The following is a 25061-nucleotide window of genomic DNA, read 5'->3' as shown; positions in this document are numbered from 1 at the left end:
AAAGCCAGCTGAGCTGACTGGTTGCTGCAGTTGGGATATGTTCTGTAATGTTCCTGGGGCTCCAGCTGTTTTACAGAAGTAGATTCTAAATATGTCAGAAATTCATAGAACTATAGCTCAGTATACCTTGAGCATCTAGGTTTTTTAAAAAAATTCATCTTTCTCTAATATGTTTCAGGAAAGCATATTTGCTTCTGCCTTTCTTTTCCATTTTTCTTTTCTAAGTCACTTTATTTTTTCATTTCTATACTAATGTATGGTATAAATACCCTTTTTGTGGTTTGCTTAAGAAAGTTGTGATCTAAAATTCTGAAGATAATTCATTCCTGTTTGATCATGCTGTTTCCCAACTTTTTGTTCTGTATTATTTTGCTAATACATTTACCGTCTGTCTACAAGAAGACATTTGAAGAGCGCTCTGATAATACCGAGGAACAAGCACATGCTATGAATTTCTTCATGGAGAACTCCTTGTTTCTATTCCCAAATGTAGCTCTTATGGTCCTCATTACTTCTCATTGCTTCTGTTTTCTGAATCTAAGTAAGTCCTACGCTATCTTTCTCTCTCTTCTTTTCTTTCCTGTGTTCTTGTAAGTAAGACTGAAGAGAGAAGAACATTTAGTTCTTTCGTAAAAAGAAGGATGAAGTCACAACTAGATGCAAGATTAGTCAGTTTTGTCTGCCCAGTTTTGAGAGCTACCTCTGGGAAAAGAAAAGGGGCTTTTCTATGGTGAGTAATCCCATTTTAACTATATAGTTTCTTTTATATGGTAAGTGGCCAAAAGCATAAAAATTTTGCATAGGGTACTTTTGAAATGTCAGTTTTTAAAAATTTGAGAAATTATTAAAATAGAGAAATTGAAAAGCTGATTGCTATATAGGAAACAGGAAGGATACAACCAACAGAGAAGATGGAAGAGAAATAGCCAAGAGAAAAGCTGGCCACACAGCTGAATACAGAAAAAAAAGTTTGTGTTACTCTTACAGATGGCTCCTTTTTAGAAGATTCTGTTTTTGTTCATTATTCATTCAGTCAGTCCTTCCCTTATCCAAAAATATATGTATTTAACACCTACAATGTTTTGTGCTTGGTGCTGGGGTTATAGGGATGACATTATATAAGAGGATGACATCCTCTTATATAAACAAGAGGATGATACATTTGCGGTAGAAAGAATAATCATTCCAGCAAAGTTGTATCCAAAGGTATAATGTAACCATTTCCATTATCTTTTTCTTTGTGTTCTCCCTTAGAATGCTGATTTGAATAGAAAAGAAAGACTTTAAGCTGTTAGTTTTTATTCTTAAATTCACTTTTATAATTTTGTCTTTTATAAGGAAGCTTCCACATTTTTGCATTGTCTCCTCTCATGGTTCGTTAATTCATTACCTTCCCTGCTGGTTTCTTTACCCTTAGTGGGGAAGTTTATTAGCCTGTCTGTGCAAAATTTGGTAGATAATAGAAACGTTTGAGGTTCAAGTAGAGTGCTCACGTTGTTACTTGCTTTGAAGCACTTGGTTTACACAGAGAGGTAAAATATTGGTTATTTGTCAAGAGATTAGCCAGCAAGCTCAAAATTTCAATAAGAATTTATGTTTTCTTATCAGAAGTAGAGATTAGTCCAGTGATATTAAGATTTGAAGTTGAAATTACAAGTTGATCATTGTAATACATTTCAGCAATAGATTGATACTGTGATTTTGATGGATTGGTTCTGTCCTGAGTGAATAAGAAAAATGTTTTGGATATGCCTGGCACATTGAAGGTTGTAAATCAGAATAAAGATACAAATGATAATGAAAGTGGTACTTGAGAAAATATTTCTAAATTATTATTTAAATGGCAGAACATTATATTTTATTCTTTTGTACCTGTATGTGAAGGATATGTTATACAAAGTAAAGTTCTTGAGGTATAATGACTGGTTAATCCAAACTTGCTGTATGTGTGGCATGCTTTCAGGTGACAGCATTGCCCTTTTCATGAAGGTATGTTATATCTGGACTGAACAATCTGTACATTTTACCTGACTTACAATTCTTTCTGCAATATTATTTTTAGAACAAGAATTCCAAATAAATTGCTTTACCTGGATTTCGAATTCTTACTTTTTAGAATGTCAGGAAATACTCTCTTCTTCAAGAGTGAACCCAAGACGACCATCAATAAATTTCATTTGTTTCTCAGCCTGTATTTCAGATACTCAGACCCAGTGAGAGCATAATTGTGACTGTTAGGAGTAACCTCTGATTGTTGTGTATTAATTCTAACATCCTTCCTCTGATCAAATTCTAGGCTGCCAGGATATTGCAGATGAGTTCAGAGCACAGGAGATTGATGGACAGGCTCTTCTCTTGCTAAAAGAAGACCATCTTATGAGTGCAATGAATATCAAGCTAGGCCCGGCCCTAAAGATCTGTGCACGCATCAACTCTCTGAAGGAATCTTAATGGGATCATGAGGCTTTGAGATAACAGCAGTTTTATTCTTAAACAAACTTGTAAGGTAAAGGCTCAAATTGGCCTACAATATTATCACTTACTGTGATGGATAGCCAAGCACATTGGGATCTCTGCATTAAGGCTGACATTTCTTCTACAGATAAAATAATTCATTATATTGATACATTTTCATAATTAGCTAACATTGGTGAATTAATTTTACAGGTTACACACAACATTGAAAGACTTGTTATAGAGGGCCATGATATTTTTCAAAGTGTTTTACTAGATAATTTTTTTAAAGGTGATGTTTATCATTAATATAAAAAATCCTTTTGAAAGTAATTTAATGATTTACATTTCTCCTCTTTTGATTCGGTTTTCTTACACATTTTTCTACCCTATAATTTTTCTATGGGTTGTCGTGAGAGATATAATTTAGGAGTGATTTAGGAATAATTTTGGAGTCCAGTGACTGGAATTGTATGCAGTGAGATATCACTGTATGTTTTAAAAAACATGTCTTTTAGACAATTGCTTTGTCTATAAAAAGGATTGCATTCTAGCATGAATAATACTGATCTGGAAGTTAGAAGATTTGGTTTCTTTTCCAAACTTGACCAAGAATTTGGTGTGACTGAGGAAGTTAGTTTTCCTCTTAGTTTTTGTTCTTTCAGAGCAGTGGTTCTCAACGGAGGTCAGTTTTGTTCCCCAGGGGACATTTGAAAATGTCAAGGGACATTTTGGTTGTCATAGCTTAGGGGTTGGACGGGGGGTTGCTGTTGGTATCTAAAGCGTGGACAGGGATGTCGCTAAATATCCTACAATGCACAGGACAGCCCTCTACAACAAAGAGTTATCTGGTCCAAAATGTCGGTAGTGCCAAGGTTGAGAAACCGTAACATAGGAGGGATAAATGTTGCTCTTTTTCACCCAGAGGGATATTTTGAGAAAAAAAATTTAAAAAGGGATGTAATAAGGAATACATTGTACAACGGAAGTATTTCAGATAGCATCAATGTTCTGCTAGAGTATTTTTCCCAGTTTTATGCATTCTAGAAAAAGGGGGGAAATCTGCCTGTAAAATGAGAACTAGCACACTTAGAATTTTGCCTCTCAGTATTGAGTCATAATAACAATTCTCTTTCATATCTCTCTGCACTGATGAAGGCATAATATGATTATGCCTTATGAACCAGTGCACAGCCTTTGCTGGCAGGGCGATACTTTGTAGTGGCTATGTGGTTGGTCTTCGGATTTTTCTAGTGTTGAACAAGCTGGATCTAGCTAGAATGCACATTCCTTTTTCCTTGACTAAATCCTTGTATGCTTCCTGCAAAGCACTTATCCAACTGATCTCTCTTGGATGATTGGATCTAATTTTGTATGTACACGTTTTAGGGAAAAAAGATTTTAAAGCAAAACCTTTCATTGAACAGTTAGTGTTCTGTTAGAATTATGGCACTAAAAATTGTGGCAGGCCTGTGAACTTTATAGTCCTGGACATCAAAAATGTTTTAATCTTTTTTTTATCTTATCTTTACCATACAATGGAAATGTTTTAATAATTGAAGGAACATACACAGATATTTGGCAGAAGTTCAGTAAGTGAGGAAGAGTCCATGGGTTTCAGTCATTGTCACTGATCTTTTAAAAAAGATTGTGTTACGCTAGTAGAAGACTAAAGATGTCATTAAAGACATCACAGATATTTATCTTTTGGCTTTGTGTACATTAGAGAATGTTGATTATTTTTATACAAAAATACAGCGGGTAATTTTTTTAACCTTTAGATGCCTCTTGTTTGAATGTATGCTTTGTGGGATTCTTTTGTGTAGTAATGTTTTAAAGAAAAGACATTTACTGATAGTTATGTGTAGGATTAGAATATGTAATATAGTGTAAGGCTCATGTTCCAGACCTACAATAGCTTGTAGTCTATGTCACATATTTCTGTATATCACATTTTTAATTATTGGATTACAGTTTCAAGGACAGGTAGGTACTCTACAGTTAATTTTCATCTATTAGCAGTTAATCATTATGACAGAGTTGTCATAATGCTTTGACTTTTCCCCTCATCTTGTAATTTCAGAACACAAGTATAGGTTAAGCATTAGTAGGAGATGGTCCACTGTATGAGGGCTGAAGGGCACAATGGGAAGTCTCCCCTGGAATTAAAACTTTGTCACAGATAATCCACAAACAATTCATACAGAATTGATTCTTTGGGGATAGACTCCCCTGGCGATAATGATTACCTCCCATAACTATATTATCTATATATAGCCTTTAAGGTATTAACTTGGAACTGTGGTCCCTCTTCTGATATCAGTCATTATGTACTTACTGAAAGCCCCTGTGCGTAGCACTGTGTTAAGTATCCGAGAAAGCTTACAAGAGGGGTTTCCATTGGAGAGCACCTTATAATCCTAAATCTTATAATAATCTTAAGAACAGACCAGATCTTCTGTCGTCCCTACTCAAAACATACCCAGAAAACATACTTGCTTTTTTCAAGTTATTTTATTTAGAAATGGCTCGTTGGCTTTTAATTAGTAGTTTTCCCATTGATGCAGCTGTTTCTTTCTGGGTGATTTAACTATCTGAATTTCAAAATTTCAGTTACGTATAATGGATATAGACGATAACACTGGGTGTCCACTTCTCTCCTGAGCTTAAAGCACAGTTTTAGTATGAAATAGGTGGGGAGAGTGCTGTCATTTTCGTTTTCCTTCATATTACTAGTTGTTTTAGGATTTTGATTGAGGAGAAGGAATGACAAGCAGAAAGGGTACATGGGAAGTTCTTCCTACTTTTGCTACCTAAGTTTGCATTTTCTGACTTCTTTATACTGATGCACTTTTCCCATCGAGGAAGAAAATCCCTACAAGTTTGAAATTTTATTTGCTTTAAGCCATGTGTTCCTAAGAAAGTATACAGAGAGCTGGTTTATAAAAGTTGTTTCTTACATGATGTGCATTTTCATCAAGCCTTGTGTAGGCATGTGTCTGACACAGCTGTGCAGCTTTGATATATAATCAGTATAAGAGTGCTGTCCCACAAGCTGTCACTTTTTAAGTGGCTGGTAATTTTTCCATGATGATACTTTTAATTTGCTGGCACATCCTCTAAACAGACATTTGTTAAAGTCCCAGTTTAAGGGCCGTCCCCTCAGAATAGAGAATGTGGAATAGAAGGAAGGAAATATTAGTGAAGGAGCTTGAGAATGGTGGAGAGGCAGACAAGAGACCTGGCACTTTGTTTATCCCACTTCAGCGCTGAACAAACTTCTGCACTTTTGAAGTTAATAGTCATGTTTTACCTAGTTCCAAATAGAAATTATTTTTTGTAGGTAGCCGACTTTATTTTAATTTTTGACATAGTTTATCTTCCCATATCCAGTGTAATATTATAGTCAGACATTTATTCAAATACCAGTCTTGGATTGAAATCTGTCCGAGCACCCCATATCACTGGCTTGTTCAATTAAATGTTATGAAGTCCCATTATTTGCATTTGCAGGGTTTTGGTACCACCATGGCACAAGTATGGTAAGGAGGCAATATACAGATTGAGTATAGTCTTAGGCTATGTTTGCATGTGTGTAAACAGTCTTGGAAAGAATAAACTATTGCACATATATGGGAATGATGCTATCCTCATAGCCATATGGAGTGGAAGAAATCCCTGGCTGGACACACTGTTAAAACATTTCAAAGATATATTTTCCACCAGAACAGCCTGGTTATATTTTGTGGTTTGAAGATCCTCACCCTTAGTGAATGGCAGGAACTCATGCTGCCTCTGGGCAATGGGCATTGAGCATTACTGCCTAATAAGATGAAAGAGCCTCACTCCCCTTACCTCCTCAAGCCCCAAGGAAACAGTGTGAAAACTTTCTTCTTAGAGAGACCTTTGCCTGAAAATCCCTACAGAGGACTTTGTAGTAGGGTTAATTTTAGGGAGGTAACTGGGGCAGGAATTTCTAATACCTAACAGTCATGTCTTCGTAAACCCTCTGGGCAGTGGAAACTGGCCATTTATGTACAATGTTTGCTCAGTCTGTTTCCTTTGCAGGACATGTAACTGTAACGGGGCCTTGGGGAAGGTTTTCTAGGGGAAAGGACAGGGAAGTGGAGGAGGAGACAAACAGGGGGAAAAGCATTCCAGACCCAAGAGGATAATATGGTTAACTGAGTGAGGTTGTGTAGTATAGATATGGCCATCAGTAGTTCAGAATAATAAATTGTAATGGTTGGGTCCCAGTTATAGCAATAAACAGTATAGTTTTTTTTATGTCAAGATTTACCTGTAATCACACTCATTCTTTAACTCTCTTTATCAAGAGATTCTGCCCTTAGGAGCATATTAATAGTTCCAATGATACATAAATTGGTGATTTTTGACTTATGAAAAGGGTGACAATTATTATAGTTGGAGAATATTTGTCAAGAATTCAAAGGTTAATTGTTATAATTGAGTTATCAGAATTATATAGAGGAGAGAGTATCCATTGTCAGATACTACAGTTGAATCAACCTTGTGGATTGTTACAAAGGCATTTTTAAGATTTTTAAGATAGTGTTTTGTTAGGTTGTGTCTCAGTCTAAGAGTTGGATGACTAAGCGCTGTAGGGTTCTGTTTATTAGCGTGGATTTCAGTAAACACAAGCCTACCTCTGTTTCTTTGATGCACAATAGTGTGGATCATGAAATGAACTGTTTAATCTACATTCATCAATATTGGTATTTTCTGAATCTGTTTAGAGCATTTGATTTCATCTTAACAATTGTGATTCAATTAAATAAGCACAAATACAATATTAGGGAAAGTAAATATGCAATCTTATTAAAATTTAATTTCAACCTATTATAAGCTGTACATCTTAAAAAAGTTCTTTGGGAAGATATTCCTCTTTTGTTAGAAGTTCATAAAATGTATCATTATATAGTTTCCCTCATAGCACTAATATAAGCCATTTCTTCAATAAAAAAATGTTGAAAATTATATTATCTTCTTTGGAAAAAGTTTCCTAAATTTTTAAAAATTATAAAGTTTTACATATTATTTTTCAGAGCTTATTTAATCTACTTTAAAATAATACTATGGTAAAGGTGTTTTTTTGGAAGTTGTAAAGCACTAACACAAATATAATTTTTACCATCATATTCCAGAGCAAAACGTCTGGCTTTTCCTGAACTTTCACTTTAGTACACGTACATGAGAAGGGAGACCCGCCCTCCTTCTCAGATCCGAAGCTCAGCTTCTCTAATGAAAACTCTCCCATTCTGCTCTACCACATGAACACACACCTCTGAAGTGCCATGTTCATGAGAGCTTTGGGAAATGTTTTCCACAAATGTTTCATTTTTTTCCCTTTGTATAGCTTGTGAACATTTAATTTTACTTAAAGGTGACAATTTCAGCCTCCGACATTAGAGAAGAGGTACATTTAAAAAGTATGTTTTTCTACTGCCTTTGAAAAGTACAGCTGCTCTCAGTGATTTTGGTGGCGTCAGTATGAATCCATAGAAAAAGAAAACCTGTGTGTAAAGGTCTTGAAATGTATTGTTTAAAAGAAGTAATAAGTGAATTTTAATTTGGAAAAAAATCTATATAAATTTAAAACACTATAATGCTAACATGGTATAGTTTTAAATGTAAGAGTAAAAAAAGGAAGTCCTTTTAGACCACCTATTTAAATTCACTCCAGTAATCTTAAGGATGGATAGTAGCCGTCTTATTGACTTGAAAGTTACACTTTAGGGACTGTTATCAGTGTTAAATCCTTGATTTTGTGGAGCTTTAATTGATGGAGGTGAAAAATTGGGGGTTTATAAGAGCGGTGGGGAATGGTAGTGAAATGAACATCAACATATTTTAGGAAAAGGAACTTTTTTAGCCTTGCCTCAAGCAAACCAGATGTATCCATTGCTTAAAATCTTTTAGAATGCTTATGTTAAAGCCATAATTTTGTTTTAGGTAGTACTAAATAATTACTTCAATAGTAAATAAGAGATGCACATAATCATTAAATTAAGGGTAAATGAAGATAAAACACTGGCTGGGAGACTGGGGTTTTACTTCTAGTTGGTGAATTAGCTGTGTGACACCTTAGGCCATTACTTAGCTTTTAACCTGTTTCCTCTTCTGAGTATACAGCATGGAGCCTGTACTACTCAAAATGTTGATTTTGTTTAAAATCATCTTTAAGCTATATAAAACTATGATTCTAGGCCACATAATGGGGTATTTTTTAAAGTTGCTCCTACTTAATTCTCTTTTATCTTAATTCTCTTAATTTCCTTTCTTAATGGTTCATTTCACACTTAAGAGCCTTTGCTAAAAGATAATTATTTATTAAGCATCTGTTTCCTGGGTCACCCACAGTCTTTGTTCTCCTAAGGATTAAGGTAGAAAATTCACACAGATGAGCAAATGAGGACGTTTTTCTAAACACCTCTTGCTAAACCACTGAACATATGAATACATCAGAACATTGTCATTCATTCATTTATCCATTCATTTAGCAAACCGTTTGAACATTTACTGTGCAGTGTGTGGTATACTTAAGGAACTAGTAATAAGTAAACAAAATCCTCTCTTCCCCCCATTTTTGATTGTGGCTTGAACAAACATGGATGTAATTATTATTACTTAATGTACTGAATGTTAAGTTGGAACTGAGAGGGAATTTTTATGCATTGGGTAAAGGATTAGGCTAGGTGATATCTAAGGGATCTATCTGAGTGAATCACATCATAATTCCTGTAACACATTTTGCATACTAATCCATATATCTGATTAGGTTACAAAATTAAAGGTACCTAATATTAGGATTTATATTTTGAAACTGTTGTGACAGCCCATATTTCTCAGAATTATTTTGACACTTGAATCTATTCCAGAGGTGTTGCTATACGCAGGGTGTGTGACAGAACAATACAAAGAAGCTGGTGCTGATTTACTATACATTTTGAACTACACCCAGTATTGACAGTGCAGTAACTTTTGAAAACTGAAAAATCTCAGAAGAGCTTGCTGAACAGGTTTGGTTTTTATTTTGTTTTTGTCTTTTTAAAGCAAGAAAGATTACATAAAATTTTACTGTTATCACAAATATCTACTTTTTAGAAAGCACTCATATATTGCATAGTAAAAGGGTTTCCTTTAAAATGCAGAACCGGTAAGCAGTAAAACAGTTTTGTGCTTGGAGCTTGAATTTACAAGTATTTGGGGAGTAAATATAGAATGGGAGAAGTGATTAACTGGGAAGAAGTTCCCTTACCACCCGAGGATTCTGTGAATTACATTGTGATTTCCTATTGACACAACTTTACATATTAATATCACTTGATACTAACCTTCTCCATAAAGATACAAAATGAAAATATATTGAAAAGATCTTTTATGTATCATAGTCACAGCTTTTTAAAGCAGGAAAATGTCCAAATACGTGTTAGACTAGAATCTATAATAAAGTGTTTGTAAACAGGAACACTAACATCCAAGTGACCAGATAGTCTGGGTTTAAAAAAATTTTTCCATGGTACTGGTTAAAACTTTTAAAATATTTTAACTTACGTAATTTTTCAAATATTTTTGCTGTTAAAATATCTATTACATAAATACTTTTTGTATGTGTATTCTAAATTTTTAAAAAATCAGTGGGAGTGTGCAAAGATGGTATAATTTTGGACATCTAATTTCTAAGACATTTAACTAGATTCCCAATCACCTCATTCAAAAGCTTGGTCTTTCTGTTTTTTCCATAGAAAAAAAAAAAGTCAAAGTAAGCTCCAGAAAACTCCTCAGAGCAAGGGGTGAGCTTGTGGTGTAGGTTGGAGTTGTAGACAGCAGTGTGCAGGATGGATACCGACACTGATGTCAGGCATTTCAAGGCTCTCTGTTGAATTAGTGCTTTTTGTCTGCTTGCTTGTTGAAAACATTATTTGCTGTTGACTTAACAAAGGCAAATTGTGATAAACTTTTTGTTTTTGATGCCTTATGCACATGTTAACTGATTTTTTAATTCCTCCTTTTGCTTCCCTCCCATTGTTCTAATTAAATAGGACTTTCATATTATTAAAACCTCAAACACTGACCCAACCAGGATGAACAAAGAATCACCAAGGGGAAAGAAAACATTTTTTTATCTTTACAAAAAACAAATGTTAAGATTATATATAGATGTATTCTTTATGTTGGATATTGTACTAGAGTCCTCCTTGCAGGGAATGAAATAGTTTTAGCACTCTTAGCATTAGCGGTCCTAGATTGGTGTCTATAGCTACAGTTTTAAAATGTATAACCTGACAATGAAGTTAATTTTGCATTATGAGAGCACACCATGATCTATGTAAAAAGATTGTCCATTTGGTGTATTTTTTTAAAAAAGAGAAAGCACTTTCATATTAACAGTAGCATGTGTATGAATTTTAGATTTTCATATTTGTTGTGTCTGTATTCAGTGAAGTAAAATTGAACATTTCAAATGTTTGTTGATGGCAACATTAACTGTTAAATTAAAGCACCTTATACTCTGCTGCTTAAACTTGCTTGTAATTGCACCTTTGTTACCTGCACATTTTCACATAGAATATCGTTGTAACATTGCTTCATGTGGGTCTGGATGGAAGGTTAGTGGGCCTACAGGATCATTTATTTATATTGTTTATATTACAATAATATATTGTAGACCAGTTGTAAGTTCATTTCTTTACAAATAAAAGCCTCTTCCATTTGGCTGGTCAACTGAATACTTTCTTTTTTTCCTTTAAGCTTGTGAGGCACGGGGCATCTTCTAAGTAAACAAACAGCTTAGTGGGGCTTGAAGTAGTTATACATTATCCAGGTTTAAAATCTGCAGAGAGGGTAAGTCTTTACTTATTAAGTAAAATACATTCTTAAGTATCTCAGTTCCACATATGGCCAGTTAGAAAGCCACTACATTCAAAAGGAAAGTAACACAGAGAAGTAGAGTAGGTTTGTACATTGACAAATTAGACCGTATCTGTGTAGCTTAACTCACAGAGTGATTTCAGATTTTTCTGCCGTTTAGATTGCTTCACTCCAGTAGTTCTCAACCGGGAACAGTTTTGCCCACTGAAGGGAGTATGGCAGTCTCCGGAGACGTTGTGATTGTAGTGACTGGGAAAGGAGGTTCTACTGGCACCTAGTGGATAGAAGGCAGAGATGCTGCCAACCATGCTGCAGCACACAGCACAGCTCCCCCAACGAAGGGTTATCCAACAGAAAACGTCAGCAGTGCTGAGGGTGAGAAACCCTACCTTCACACCGTGGTACGTGGTACGTCGCCCATGTGATTACGGGTTGTCATGCAAATATATGACAGATGATAAGTTACAACTGAAGGTGGATCTGTTAGGGAAGAGACCTAGTCACCACTCCCAGTTCTGTAAGGTGAGCAACCAAAACTTTTCTTTTAGGAATATTTGCACTAAGAACAGAGATATATTTTTTTTAATTAGCTGGATTTATTTTTTTTTCATTTACCATTTTAACCACTTTATTTTTAAAAACGAATTTATTTATTTATTGGCTGCGTTGGGTCTTCATTGCCGCACGCGGGCTTTCTCTCTAGCTGCGGCAAGCGGGGGGCTACTCTTCGTTGCGGTGCGCGGGCTTCTCATCGCGGTGGCTTCTCTTGCTGCGGAGCACGGGCTCTAGGCGCGTGGGCTTAAGTAGCTGCCTCACATGGGCTCAGTAGTTGAGGCACGCGGGCCCTGGAGTGCACAGGCTGCAGTAGTTGCAGCCCACAGGCTCTAGGGTGCGCAGGCTTCGGTAGTTGTGGCTCGCGGGCTCTTGAGCGCAGGCTCGGTAGAGTTGTGGCGCACTGGCTTAGTTGCTCCGCAGCATGTGGGATCTTGCCGGACCAGGGCTCAGAACCCGTGTCCCCTGCATTGGCAGGCGGATTCTTAACCACTGTGCCACCAGGGAAGTCCTAAAATTAGCTAAATTTAAATTGCACTAATCTTTCCCCTTATGTTAAAGAATATTTACACCAAATTATTTAAAGAAAACAATCTTGATTTTCTTGCTCTAAGTGTAATAAAAATGTTTATTTAAATCTGAAAAGTTGGCAGTGAATCGCAGATTTACCTAACAGTTTGTATCCAGTAGTTTTCTGGGTAACACAAATATCAGTATGGTCAACAGGTATAAATATTTCTTATTGGAAGTATTCTGTTAAAAAAAAAAACCTAATAATATCACAATCCCAAAAAGACATATTCTGAAAAGGTATGAAAATTTGGGATGCGGGGGGAGAGCTTTCAGTTCAGTTCATTCTTTATATGTCCCAAGTCATCATTCTTTCCCATTTGTAAAATTATAATTCTTGTAGCTGTTAGTTTTAGAACATGGCAACATGTCAACAAATTATTACTGATATAGGCTTTTCAATCTGCTCAAGATTATGAATTGTGAGTGGAATGAAGCAGCATTTCCAGTTGACAAATGGATCCACAGGTAATGCCATGTTTCTAAAATTAAGTTTGTGACAATTAAACCAAAAAACTGTAGCAATGAGAAAACTATTGACAAAGTACAACCACGGAATGTTCATCTCGATGTACGCTGGAATCTGTACTTTAAGTAAAAGGATAATTATTTGAAGTAGTACAAATGGTAACCAGGTACCAAGAAAACAGATAATCAACTTGGGCAAGAGTGTTTTTTTAGAGCTCACAGTATAACTACAGTGGGATGAAAAGGGAAAATATAGGACAGTCTCATTCATATAGGAAGTTATCCTAACAGCCTGTACCAAGGTAATAACTTCTGACCAAGAGGTTATAAAAGCCATAAATAAAATCATCACCATGGAAAATGACAGCCAGTAACTCTGAATGCTGATGTAGAAAGGACACTGATGATAAGAATAAACATTCTGTACCTTCAGGCTTTGGTAGATAGCTGGATCTCCCAAAACATAAGTAAGGACTGAAATCCAAATTAAAATAACTGCAAAGAAATAAAGTACTTTTTGACACTTAAATGGAAGCTTGGTGGCTTTACAGAAATTCAGGTAATAATCTATACAAGCTATCAGAAAAACTGGATAATGCAAAAAGCCGTAAGTAAAAGAAATAATTTGAGTAAATAGGCAGATGTGGTATTTAGTAAACCTAATGCCTAAAAGTACAAAATCCCTGAAATAGGATATAATGGAAGTATTCACCAAAAGTAGAAGATCAGTAAATGCTAGTGAAATGCAAAAATATTCCATAAAATTTTGATGGGTGTTTTTTCTTCTCATTCCTAGTGTGAGGATATTTAATAATATTTTCCCAAGTGTAATCAAGAATAACAGACAGTTACCATCTAGGGGCTGATTTGTTTGATGTAGCTGGTACTGAAAAGAGCAGTTCTCTGAAGTAAGAGCAGTCATTTTTTTTCCAGTTCAATTTCAAAGGCCTGCTGCTACAATAAAGCAGTGCTTCACTTTATTTACCATCCCTGCAAAGAAAAGTGAAAAGAAAACCTTGATGTTATCTTGATGCTATCACTGTTTTAAAACTTTACAAAGCAAGCACCTCATCTCAAAAATCTATTTTAATCCAATCATTTCCCCAAATAAACATATTTCTTATACTTATAGAATACAGAATATGATCAAGAAGAATTAATGTGTATACTCTCGTCATTCTTTGAGACCCAGATGGTCCAGAGCTCTCAGACCTATAACCAAACTGTTTTATATAAATTACTAACTTCTACAGAAGCACAGGTTTTAATAACTTGTTGAAAAAAGGTAGAAAAACACTTTTATCTACCAGAGCCAAAATATAGGCTTCATATAGCTGATTCACTTTGCTGTACAGCAGAAACTAACACAACATTATAAAGCAACTATACTCCAATAAAAATTAATTTAAAAAAATGACTGAAACACTCTTAGAAATACATCTACTATAAAAACAAGCCATGTTTTATGTCATCCAATTTTATAACTGAAGAACTGGGAATAATTCAGAAAAAAGGCATAGAAACTCTGTGTAGCTCTAGAAAGAGGATCTAGGATACCTAATTTTCACTCCCTTACTCTCCTAGAAAGAGAATAGTTCCTTGGAAATAAAAACAGATCCTTCTTTCCAAAAAACTGGAAGGTTCCTGCATTAAGTCATGACATAATCATGAGATCATTCTACTATTAACTATGTTGTGAATAAGATATCACATTGATGGTTTGAATTTTCTCCTTTGGAAAAAAAACATTTAGCAAGTTTGACTTCTAAAAATAAAATACATTCCAAGAAAATACAAAAATATATATATATATAGTATATTAATAGATAATATATATAATATATATTATAGATAATATCTATAATATATCTATAATATATATATTTATATATATATATATATATATATATACACACACACATAGGCTTCAAATAGCAGCCTGATAGGAATACTCAGAACAATCCACTGATAGCTGTTGACTCAGTCCCACTCTGACACCAGACAACATGACCCGTTTTTGTCTTTCTGTCCGTGAAATTTAGATAATGCTTATGAGGCCCCTTTAGTATAGCTGGTTTCAAAGCTTTTTAGCTGCAGGATCATCATTCAAAGAAATCTCTGAAGCTCAAAGATATAAAACAGACGGTTCAGCTGAAAATCATGAAAATATTGGTTAAGGAAAAAGATTCATCAGGTGTGGCACCTGGAGAGATGAAAGAATACAGGGAAGGAGTAGGGATACCTGAGAACGTTAAGAATTGCTAGGTTAGGGCAAAGGAACAGGAGCTGAGCTTGAGTGATAAATGCATTCAAAGCAGGAAAAAGATAATGAAAGGGAAAGTTCAAAGAGGAAGAAATCAGGAAAGGATGGAAGAAAAGGAAGGAAATTCAAGAAATTTAACCTAAAAAAAAAGAAAAACCCACACAAATTTAGCCTTAAAAAACAAAACAAAACACAGTTGACCCAAAGTTGTTTCTGCAAGACTGTTCAACCAGTGTTTATAACAGCAAAACAAAACCCAAACAATAACAAAAAACCTACCCATGAATGTCAACAATTAGGGATGCATTAAAAGTGATACATCCTGGGCTTCCCTGGTGGTGCAGTGGTTGAGAGTCCACCTGCTGATGCAGGGGACACGGGTTCGTGCCCCGGTCCGGGAAGATCCCACATGCCGCAGAGCAACTAAGCCCATGGGCCACAGCTACTGAGCCTGTGCTCTAGAGCCCGTGAGCCACAACTACTGAGCCCATGTGCCACAACTACTGAAGCTGATGCTCCGCAACGAGAAGCCACCACAGTGAGGAGCCCGCACACAACAACAAAGACCCAACACAGCCAAAAATTTTAAAAATTAAAAATAAAGTGATACATCCTTACGATGTACTATTATGCAGCCATTAAAAATGTTTCTCGGGGGCTTCCCTGGTGGCACAGTGGTTGAGAATCTGCCTGCCAATGCAGGGAATACGGGTTCGAGCCCTGGTCTGGGAGGATCCCACATGCCGCGGAGCAACTGGGCCCATGAGCCACAACTACTGAGCCTGCGCGTCTGGAGCCTGTGCTCCGCAACAAGAGAGGCCGCAACAGTGAGAGGCCTGTGCACCGCGATGAAGAGTGGCCCCCGCTTGCCACAACTAGAGAAAGCCCTCGCACAGAAACGAAGACCCAACACAGCCAAAAATAAATAATTTAAAAAAAAAAAAAGTTTCTCGGGATAGGAAGACTTAGTTTTCACTCTACCTTTTCTATACTTGTTAAATGTTGTTATGCCTTGTGATTTTGTTACATGTTAAAAAAAAAAATACCATGATAAATTTCCACAGTATGCTTACTTAAGTGAAATGCAGGATAAAAAATTATGCAGCAACATGTCATCTAATTTTTTACAGATATAATACATGTATAGAAAGAGACTGAAAAGATACATATCAGGTAGTATTAGAGGTTTTTCTGATTTTCTCAAACTTTACAGAAAAAAAGTAAGGGAGTATCAAGTCTGAAAAGTAAAAAAAACAATTTGCCTACAGATAACTGATGATTAATTTCAAGGAAGTAGTGAGGATACTGTCTGAGGGTAAAGAAAAGAGAGGGAGAGGGCCACCAGTTCTGTTGACAGAATGAACCCTAAGTTGACAAAGAGTCTCTCCTAGTTGAGAAGAGAATTCAACTCTCTTCAACTAGGCCAACTTTTGAGCTTCTGTATTTGTCTTTTCATTGTCCAGTTTTAGCAAGAATATTGCTAAGTTGGTTTAGGCAGGATCTCTCACTCTCAATATCTGATCTCTCTTAATATCTGACCAGGTTCCTCATCCTTTAGTTTAGGTGATGTCTAATCACGTTGACCTGCCTTCAGCAAGAATTCTGGTAGGTCAGTTTCACCAGAATGCCCTCTTAACCCCTGATGTTTCCTTGGTAACAGTCCATTCACTGACCTGACCCCCACCTTCCTCCTTGGGTATAAATTCCCCCTTTTCCTTGTTGTACTTGGAGTTGAGTCCAGTCTTTATACCCCCCCAACCCCAACTGCAAAATCCCATTATTGTGGTCCCCACACCTATTGCAGTCATCTTGAATAAAGTCTGCCTCATTGTTCTTTAACAAGGATCATAAATAATTTTTTCTTTAACATATTCTCATGGCCATCAATGTACCTTGTCATTAGCTAAGTTATTAAGACACACAAATAATGTATCTATTTACACACACATGTATATGTAAAGACAGTTATAAAAAATCATCCAATACCTATTTTCATAACTATAGGTTATAAAAGAACAAATGAAACAAGTTCTTTTGTACGCTCAATTTTTTTCCTATACTCAAATATACTATATGGTTTAACTTTTCCCTCTCAGAAAAAGTTCCATTCCAGATTTGATATACAGGGGCACAGAATCATGGCTGCCACCTTGACAAACACTACTGGCCTTGGATAAGGAAACCTGGGTGGAATGGTAAGACCATATGAAATCCTTGTGCCAAGAAAAAAAACAGGCTTAGTTTTAAATAGCAAATGTTGGTTCAGAATGGGGGTGGGGAAGGGAAACGATGTGGGGTTCATATTTGTAAAGACCCACTTATTAAAAAAGCATGTTTAGGGCTTCCTTGGTGGCGCAGTGGTTGAGAGTCCGCCTGCCGATGCAGGGGACACGGGTTCGTGCCCCGGTCCGGGAAGATCCCACATGCCCGGAGCGGCTGGGTCTGTGAGCCATGGCCGCTGAGCCTGCGCGTCCGGAGCCTGCGCTCCGCAACGGGAGAGCCACAGCAGTGAGAGGCCCGCGTACCGGAAAAAAAAAAAAAAAGCATGTTTAGGATAAAAGAAAGAATTATCAGTATAAAATGACTGTATCCTTTACAGTCCTATCCAAAATTAAAGCTAAGGAATCGTACTTAAGTAGGCGACATCCAAGGGATGTTTCCTCAGTTTCCATTTCACCACTGACTCTCCCAGGGGAGCTGATTGGAAGGCCAGGACAGCCGGCCTGTCCTTGCAGGAGGGAAGCAACCCTGAGTGTCTCCCAGGGGCCAAGGAAGCGGGTCGGGGGCAGGGGGTCAGCCACAGCCACCGAGGCACTAACCAAGAACCTCTTCGGAAGAAGATGGGGAGAAAGAAGACAACAAATCTGAAATGGAATATGTAAGAGAAACATAAAGCTGTAAGAAAATTTAGAGACAAGAAAGATAAGGCCTAGGGAAGATATGCAACTTGAGGCAATAAAAAGCAGTCAAAGGGACTGTATGGAAAAATGTATGTTGGAAAATGAGGTTTTGGTCGTTTTACAGTGGTTCCTGAACACCATAATCATGGAAACCAATGAAAACTTTCTTAGATGAAAATGTTAAACCCTACTTACTCCATAAACCACTGAAAGTATTCAAAATTCCATTATTTTGTTCTTACAAAAAACCTCCCTGTCGAAGACAAAAAGCCTTCGATGGGCTACCTGTCCCCCAATTTTCCCTTGAAAAATGTTCACATTAGCTACTGGGATGCAAAGATTTATGAAGATATGATCCTTTTCCTGCATGATGTTTTAAACTACTTACGAATCACGTCACACTTCATATACAATTCAAGAAGTTAATGTGCAGGTCCTTTTCAGGGCATCTTTGGGCTTGCTATGTGATCTGGCCAGTTTAGAAGTATTAGTAGGACCTGAGGGAAACAAACCACAACTTCTTTTCACTGACCCAGTCTGCTTTTCCACTTATAACCCAATTAATTCTTAACAACACACCACACTTACTTTGCTTTCTCCAGTAGGTCTTTCTTAGCTGATCTTCCTATTTTACTTCAGTTTTACTGCCTTTAAGTATCTCACTTCTGGTTCCTGGCATACCAAAATGCCATGTGAATAAGCTCTGTGGGGAAGATAGAAAATAAAATAACCGTCATTAATAGCCATCTAAATAACTGGAATTCACTGTAACTGCCTCCAGATCTCTGCTTAGAGAAACTGTAACTATTTGTAGGATTATGGCAAGTAACTTCTTTTTTCCAGCAAAAGGAAGGAAAGGGATACTTAGATTAAAAGTCACCAAAGACCCTGAGATATGGGTGCAGATAACATGGTATCTGTTTATAGAAATGCTGCCTACATTGCAGTTTTCACCCACAGGTTCAGAGTCTAAACTAGCAGCTCTCAAACTTTCATTTCAGGACCTTTTGACACTTGTTGCATGTTAACGTGAGTAACATTTTTTAAGTGAAAAATTACTGTGTTTTCCCAAACAAAAAAATTGAGTGAGCAGAGTGGCACTGTTTCACATTTCGCAAATTACTTTAGTATCTGGCTGGACAGACAGCTGGATTCTCATCTATAAAATCAGCTGTGATATCACACATGTAGCTTTTGGAAAATCCACTGTACATTCATGAGAGTTTGAGAGTAAAAACGAGGTATATAACTTCATAGCATAATTACAATCAAATAGTTGTGTTATGCAAGCATAGAAAAGTTTCCTAACAAAACCATCTGCATTAAACAACAGGATGGGGACATGAGCACAGTTAACGTTCTGGTGTACTATTATACAGAAAATGGGATTAGCACTGTAGCTGGATTTGCTGAGCCTCACAAGTGAAGAAAGCCTCTGGGAGAAATAATGTATTGAGCCTTGTCCAGGGATTTTACGTACCTTTTATCTAATGCTTACAACAATCATGAAGGGTAGATATTATCTTTTTTGCATGAGGAAATGCTCGGGGGTTAACAAGCTCATTTCCCTTGTCCAGGGATTTTACGTACCTTTTATCTAATGCTTACAACAATCATGAAGGGTAGATATTTTTTTTGCATGAGGAAATGCTCGGGGGTTAACAAGCTCGTTCCCTAGGATGTGTGACTGCTAAGTGTTGAAGCTTGAAGTTCAACCTCAGGTTTCATTTCAAAGCTCTTCAGTAAGACACAATTATGGCTCAACTCACAACTGGAAATGTAGAAAGGGATCCAATTTATGTATGTGAAAGACCTTTCCAAATAAGAGTGACTGTGTAGATTACTGGCACCCAAAGGATCCCACGAGAGCCCCTTCAGTGTTCTCTTCCCCTGCCACACGGAATAAACAGGATGTGTTCCAGGTAGTACAGCTCAAGACAGTGGGACCTCTGTCAGTCTGGGTCCTCAAGTGACTGTGTGGGGCAGTGGAGCAAAGCCCCAGGTGATTCAGAATGGATGTACAGCGTAAGCAAGAAATAAAGTTTGTTGTATCAAGCTGGAAGGGTTTTGTGATTATATGTTATGGCCTATCCTGATGCATAAAATTCCTTATAATTCTCTGTACCCTTAACATTTCTTTAAGAATTAGCATGTATTATTTATATTATCAGAATTTATAAATCTACAGTAGAAAAAAGAACTTTGAAAAGCAGCAAAGCAAATATAAGAAAACCAGCAATATCAAAATTCAGTTTTAATTTCCACTACATTAATTGCTCTTGACTGTATCGTTCTGAGATTCTTATATTTGCCTGTATTGGAAAATAAGGTCTTGATTCAGTGACCTGAATTTCCGCCTTAAGAAAAAGAAGAGTAAGGGAATTCCCTCATAGTCCAGTGGTTATGACTCCACGCTTTCACTGCTGAGGGCCCGGGTTCAATACCTGTCAGGGAACTAAGATCCCACAAGCTGCGTGGTGCGGCCAAAATGAAAATGAAAAAGAAAAATAAGAGTAAATTAAACCCTAAAGTAAGCTAAAGGAAGTAAGCTAAAGAACAGAAAACAATGAAATTTTAAAAAATAACAAAAAAAAACAATGAACCAAAAGCTGCTTCTTTCTAAAAACCGATAAAATTGTAAACCTCCAACCAAACTGAGAAAGAACTTACCAAAATTAGGAGAGAGAGGACCTCAGCACAGATCCTATAAACATTAAAAAGATAATAGGGGAGTATTAAGAATAATTTTATTCCGGGACTTCCCTGGTGGTGCAGTGGTTAAGAATCTGCCTGCCAATGCAGGGGACGTGGGTTCGAGCCCTGGTCTGGGAAGATCCCACATGCCGTGGAGCAACTAAGCCCGTGCACCACAACTACTGAGCCTGCGCTCTAGAGCCCACGAGCCACAACTACTGAGCCCCCATGCCACAACTACTGAAGCCCGTGCACCTGTTACAGCCTGTGCTCTTTAACAAGAGAAGCCACTGCAATGAGAAGCCCGTGCACTGCAATGAAGAGTAGCCCCCGCTCGCTCCAACTAGAGAAAGACCGCCCGCAGCAACAAAGACCCAATGCAGCCAAAAATAAATATTTTTTAAAAAGAAGAATTTTATTCCAATAGATGAGACAACTGTGATGACACACAAATTTCTGGAAAGACATGGACTACCAAAACTCAAAAAGATCCCTAAAAATCCCTATTAAAGAAATTGATTTTGTACTTAAAAACCTTCCCACAAAGAAAATTCTAGGCTCAGATGTCTTCACTGATGTATTCTGCCAAACATTTAAGGAAGAAATACCAAGCTTAAAGAGAACAGAAGAGAGAAACACATTCCAACTCATTTTACAAGACCAGAATTACCCTTATAACAAAACCAAAGACATTTCAAGAAAACTAAATTACAAAGCATCATCCCTCAAGAATATAGAGGCAAAAATCCTTAATGAAAAAATTAAATTCATTAATATATGAAAAAAATAATATCTAATACACCACAGTTTATGCAATCTTGGTTTAACATTAGAAAATCGATGTACTTCATCGTGTTAACAGAATAAAGGAGAAAAACTATATGATCATCTGAACAGATGTAGAAAAAGCATTTAACAAAATCCAACATGATAAAAACTCTCATGAAAACAAATAATAGAAGGGAACTTCCCAACCAGATAAAAAGCATCTATGAAAAACCCACATCTAAGCTCAAATGCTGAAAGAGTGGGCTTTTTCCTCCTAAAATCAGGAACAATGCAAGGATGTCCACCCTACAACCCTCCTCAACATTTTATTAGAGGTCCTAGCCAGTGCGGTAAGTCATTAACAAGAAATAAAAGGCATGTAGACTGTAAAGAAAGAAGTAAAGCTGTCTTTAATCATGGGTGACATGATCATGTACTTAGAAAGTCTGAAACAAGAGCTACAAAAGGTAACAAGTGAATTTAGCAAGGTTGCGGGTTAATTTTTTTAAAATTGTATTTCTATATACCAGTGATAAATAATTGGAAAATGAAATAACATTTGCCATAGCATCAAAACTATGGAACATTTAGGGATAAATTTGCCAAAGCACAGGCAAGCACAGTATTCTGAATATTTTAAACACTGCAGAAATGGCACTTGTGTTTGCTTTTGTGTAATTCGTGGACAAAGACTTACAGACAGATGCAAAAATAAATCCTCCTTTGTAACCCAGAGCTCATTCTTCAGTATGAGTTTTGATACAGAAGAAGGAACATGATACTTAAAACAGGTTCAAGTGATGGGGGTATTTACAAACATAAAGGTTGCTTCCAGGACTATAAAATTGATAATTTAAAAGCATAAGATATGAGGGAAATTATCAGCTATACTGATTTAGTACTCTAATTTTAATGTTGACATGAAACAAAGAAGGCTTCTTTTTTAAGGCTTGTATCTTGAGAACACAGTGTCTGGACTTTAAAAAGGTACTGGCATAAAGGAAACACTCCCATTTACCATTGCAACAAAAAGAATAAAATACCTAGGAATAAACCTACCTAAGGAGACAAAAGACCTGTATGTAGAAAACTATAAGACACTGATGAAAGAAATTAAAGATGATACAAACAGATAGAGAGATATACCATGTTCTTGGATTGGAAGAATCAACATTGTGAAAACGACTATACTACCCAGAGGAATCTACAGATTCAATGCAATCCCTATCAAACTACCGATGGCATTTTTCCCAGTACTAGAACAAAAAATTTCACAATTTGTATGGAAACACAAAAGACCCTGAATAGCCAAAGCAATCTTAAGAAAGAAAAACAAACCTGGAGGAATCAGGCTCCCTGACTTCAGACTATACTACAAAGCTACAGTAATCAAAACAGTATGGTACTGGCACAAAAACAGAAATATAGATCAATGGAACAGGATAGAAAGCCCAGAGATTAAACCCACGCACCTATGGTCACCTTATCTTTGATAAAGGAGGCAAGAATATACAATGGAGAAAAGATAGCCTCTTCAATAAGTGGTGCTGGGAAAACTGGACAACTACATGTAAAAGAATGAAATTGGAAAACTCCCTAACACCATACACAAAAATAAACTCAAAATGGATTAAAGACCTAAATGTAAGGCCATACACTATAAAACTTAGAGGAAAACAGGCAGAACACTCTATGACATAAATCACAGCAAGATCCTTTTTGACCCACCTCCTAGAGTAATGGAAATAAAAACAAAAATAAACAAATGGGACCTAATGAAACTTAAAAGCTTTTGCACAGCAAAGGAAACCATAAACAAGATGAAAAGACAACCCTCAGAATGGGAGAAAGTATTTGCAAACGAAGCAACTGAGAAAGGATTAATCTCCAAAATATACAAGCAGCTCATGCAGCTCAATATCAAAAAAGCAAACAAAAAAAAAAAAAAAAAAAAAAAAAGGGCTTCCCTGGTGGCGCAGTGGTTGAGAGTCCGCCTGCCGATGCAGGGGACACGGGTTCGTGCCCTGGTCCGGGAAGATCCCACATGCCGCGGAGCGGCTGGGCCCGTGAGCCGTGGCCGCTGAGCCTGCGCATCCGGAGCCTGTGCTCCGCAACGGGAGAGGCCACAGCAGTGAGAGGCCCGCGTACCACAAAAAAAAAAAAAAAGCAAACAACCCAATCCAAAAATGGGCAGAAGACCTAAATAGACATTTCTCCAAAGAAGACATACAGATGGCCAAGAAGCACATGAAAAGCTGCTCAACATCACTAATTGTTAGAGAAACACAAATCAAAACTACAATGAGGTATCACCTCACACCAGATAGAATGGCATCATCAGAAAATCTACAAACAACAAATGCTGGAAGGGGTGTGGAGAAAAGGGAACCCTCCTACACTGTTGGTGGGAATGTAAATTGACACAGCCACTATGGAGAACAGTATGGAGGTTCCTTAAAAACTAAAAATAGAACTACCATACAACCCAGCAATCCCACTACCAGGCATATACCCTGAGAAACCATAATTCAGAAAGAGTCATGTACCACAATGTTCATTGCAGCACTATTTACAATAACCAGGACATGGAAGCAACCTAAGTGTCCATCAACAGATGAATGGATAAGGAAGATATGGCACATATATACAATGGAATATTACTCAGCCATAAAGAGAAACAAAATTGAGTTATTTGTAGTGAGGTAGATGGACCCAGAGTCTGTCATACAGAGTGAAGTAAGTCAGAAAGAGAAAAACAAATACCATATGTTAACATATATATATGGAATCTAAAAAGAAAAAAAAAAGGTTCTGAAGAACTAGGGGCAGGACAGGAATAAACACACAGATGTAGAGAATGGACTTGAGGACACGGAGAGGCGGAAGGGTAAGCTGGGACAAAGTGAGAGTGGCATGGACATATATACACTACTAAATGTAAGATAGCTAGTGGGAAGCAGCCGCATGGCACAGGGAGATCAGCTCGGTGCTTTGTGTCCACCTAGAGGGGTGGGATAGGGAGGGTGGGAGGGGGAGGCAAGAGAAATGGGGATATACGTATATGTATAGCTGATTCACTTTGTTATACAGCAGAAACTAACACACCATTGTAAAGCAATTATACTCCAATAAAGATGTTAAAAAAAAAAAAAAAGGTAGTGGCATAGCCCAATGATATGTACTGTTCTAGGGTGTGATAGCTTAGGAGTAATCTGATTTCAACTTAATGCATGTTTAGAGGGTGTCTAAAATTCAGAACCAGTCAGAGCCGTCTCTTCTGACGCTAAACATGGTCCTAAAGTAAATTGCTTGAGGAAATTGGACCCCAAAGATTACAGATGGGGAATTTTTAAAGTGTGTCCATATTCTATGGGAGATCAAAGAAGGTGACCTAGAAGAACTGTGGACTGACTGACATGACAACTGTGGACTGAGCAAAAGTTCTTTTTGAAAGGGCTATCTTATCTTGAAGATTATGACTCAAACCTTGGAGGAACTAA

At 36.9% G+C, this 25061-nt stretch overlaps 2 protein-coding genes and 1 non-coding gene across 17 annotated transcripts in view; 2 read left to right on the top strand and 1 right to left on the bottom strand.

Moving 5' to 3' along the window:
• The window catches only part of PHC3 (polyhomeotic homolog 3), an 85959-nt gene extending 74755 nt beyond the window's left edge, over positions 1-11204 (top strand). For 9 of the 11 annotated variants that reach the window (XR_004349698.1, XR_004349699.1, XM_032630670.1 and 6 more), the window contains one exon: positions 2297-11199. Coding sequence is in view for 7 of the 11 variants with exons in the window: in XM_032630670.1 (XP_032486561.1) it covers positions 2297-2451 (155 nt within the window). In the remaining 4 variants the exon portion in view is untranslated. Of the gene's footprint in view, positions 1-2296 lie in introns of all 11 variants that reach the window. The other 2 variants (XR_004349696.1, XR_004349697.1) reach the window with 2 other exon arrangements.
• A 1177-nt stretch (positions 11205-12381) lies between these two features.
• GPR160 (G protein-coupled receptor 160) overlaps positions 12382-25061 on the bottom strand; it is a 49793-nt gene continuing 37113 nt past the window's right edge. For 3 of the 5 annotated variants that reach the window (XM_032630690.1, XM_032630688.1, XM_032630687.1), the window contains 2 exons: positions 18688-18802; positions 12382-13926 (listed from right to left, as the gene is read on the bottom strand). In XM_032630690.1, coding sequence (XP_032486581.1) covers positions 12839-13858 — 1020 coding nt within the window. In that variant the 5' untranslated portion in view covers positions 13859-13926; positions 18688-18802 and the 3' untranslated portion in view covers positions 12382-12838. Of the gene's footprint in view, positions 13927-18487; positions 18597-18687; positions 18803-20769; positions 20804-25061 lie in introns of all 5 variants that reach the window. The other 2 variants (XM_032630689.1, XM_032630691.1) reach the window with 2 other exon arrangements.
• LOC116753719 lies at positions 22215-22339 on the top strand. The gene has a single exon (XR_004349821.1). It is a non-coding gene; the product is annotated as a small nucleolar RNA SNORA40 (small nucleolar RNA).

Source organism: Phocoena sinus, chromosome 4 (genome assembly GCF_008692025.1).
Source record: "Phocoena sinus isolate mPhoSin1 chromosome 4, mPhoSin1.pri, whole genome shotgun sequence".
In the NCBI taxonomy this organism is placed as follows: Eukaryota; Metazoa; Chordata; class Mammalia; order Artiodactyla; family Phocoenidae; genus Phocoena; species Phocoena sinus.
The sequence above is the reverse complement of the archived record's forward strand: the minus strand, read 5'-3'. Positions and strand labels throughout refer to the sequence as shown.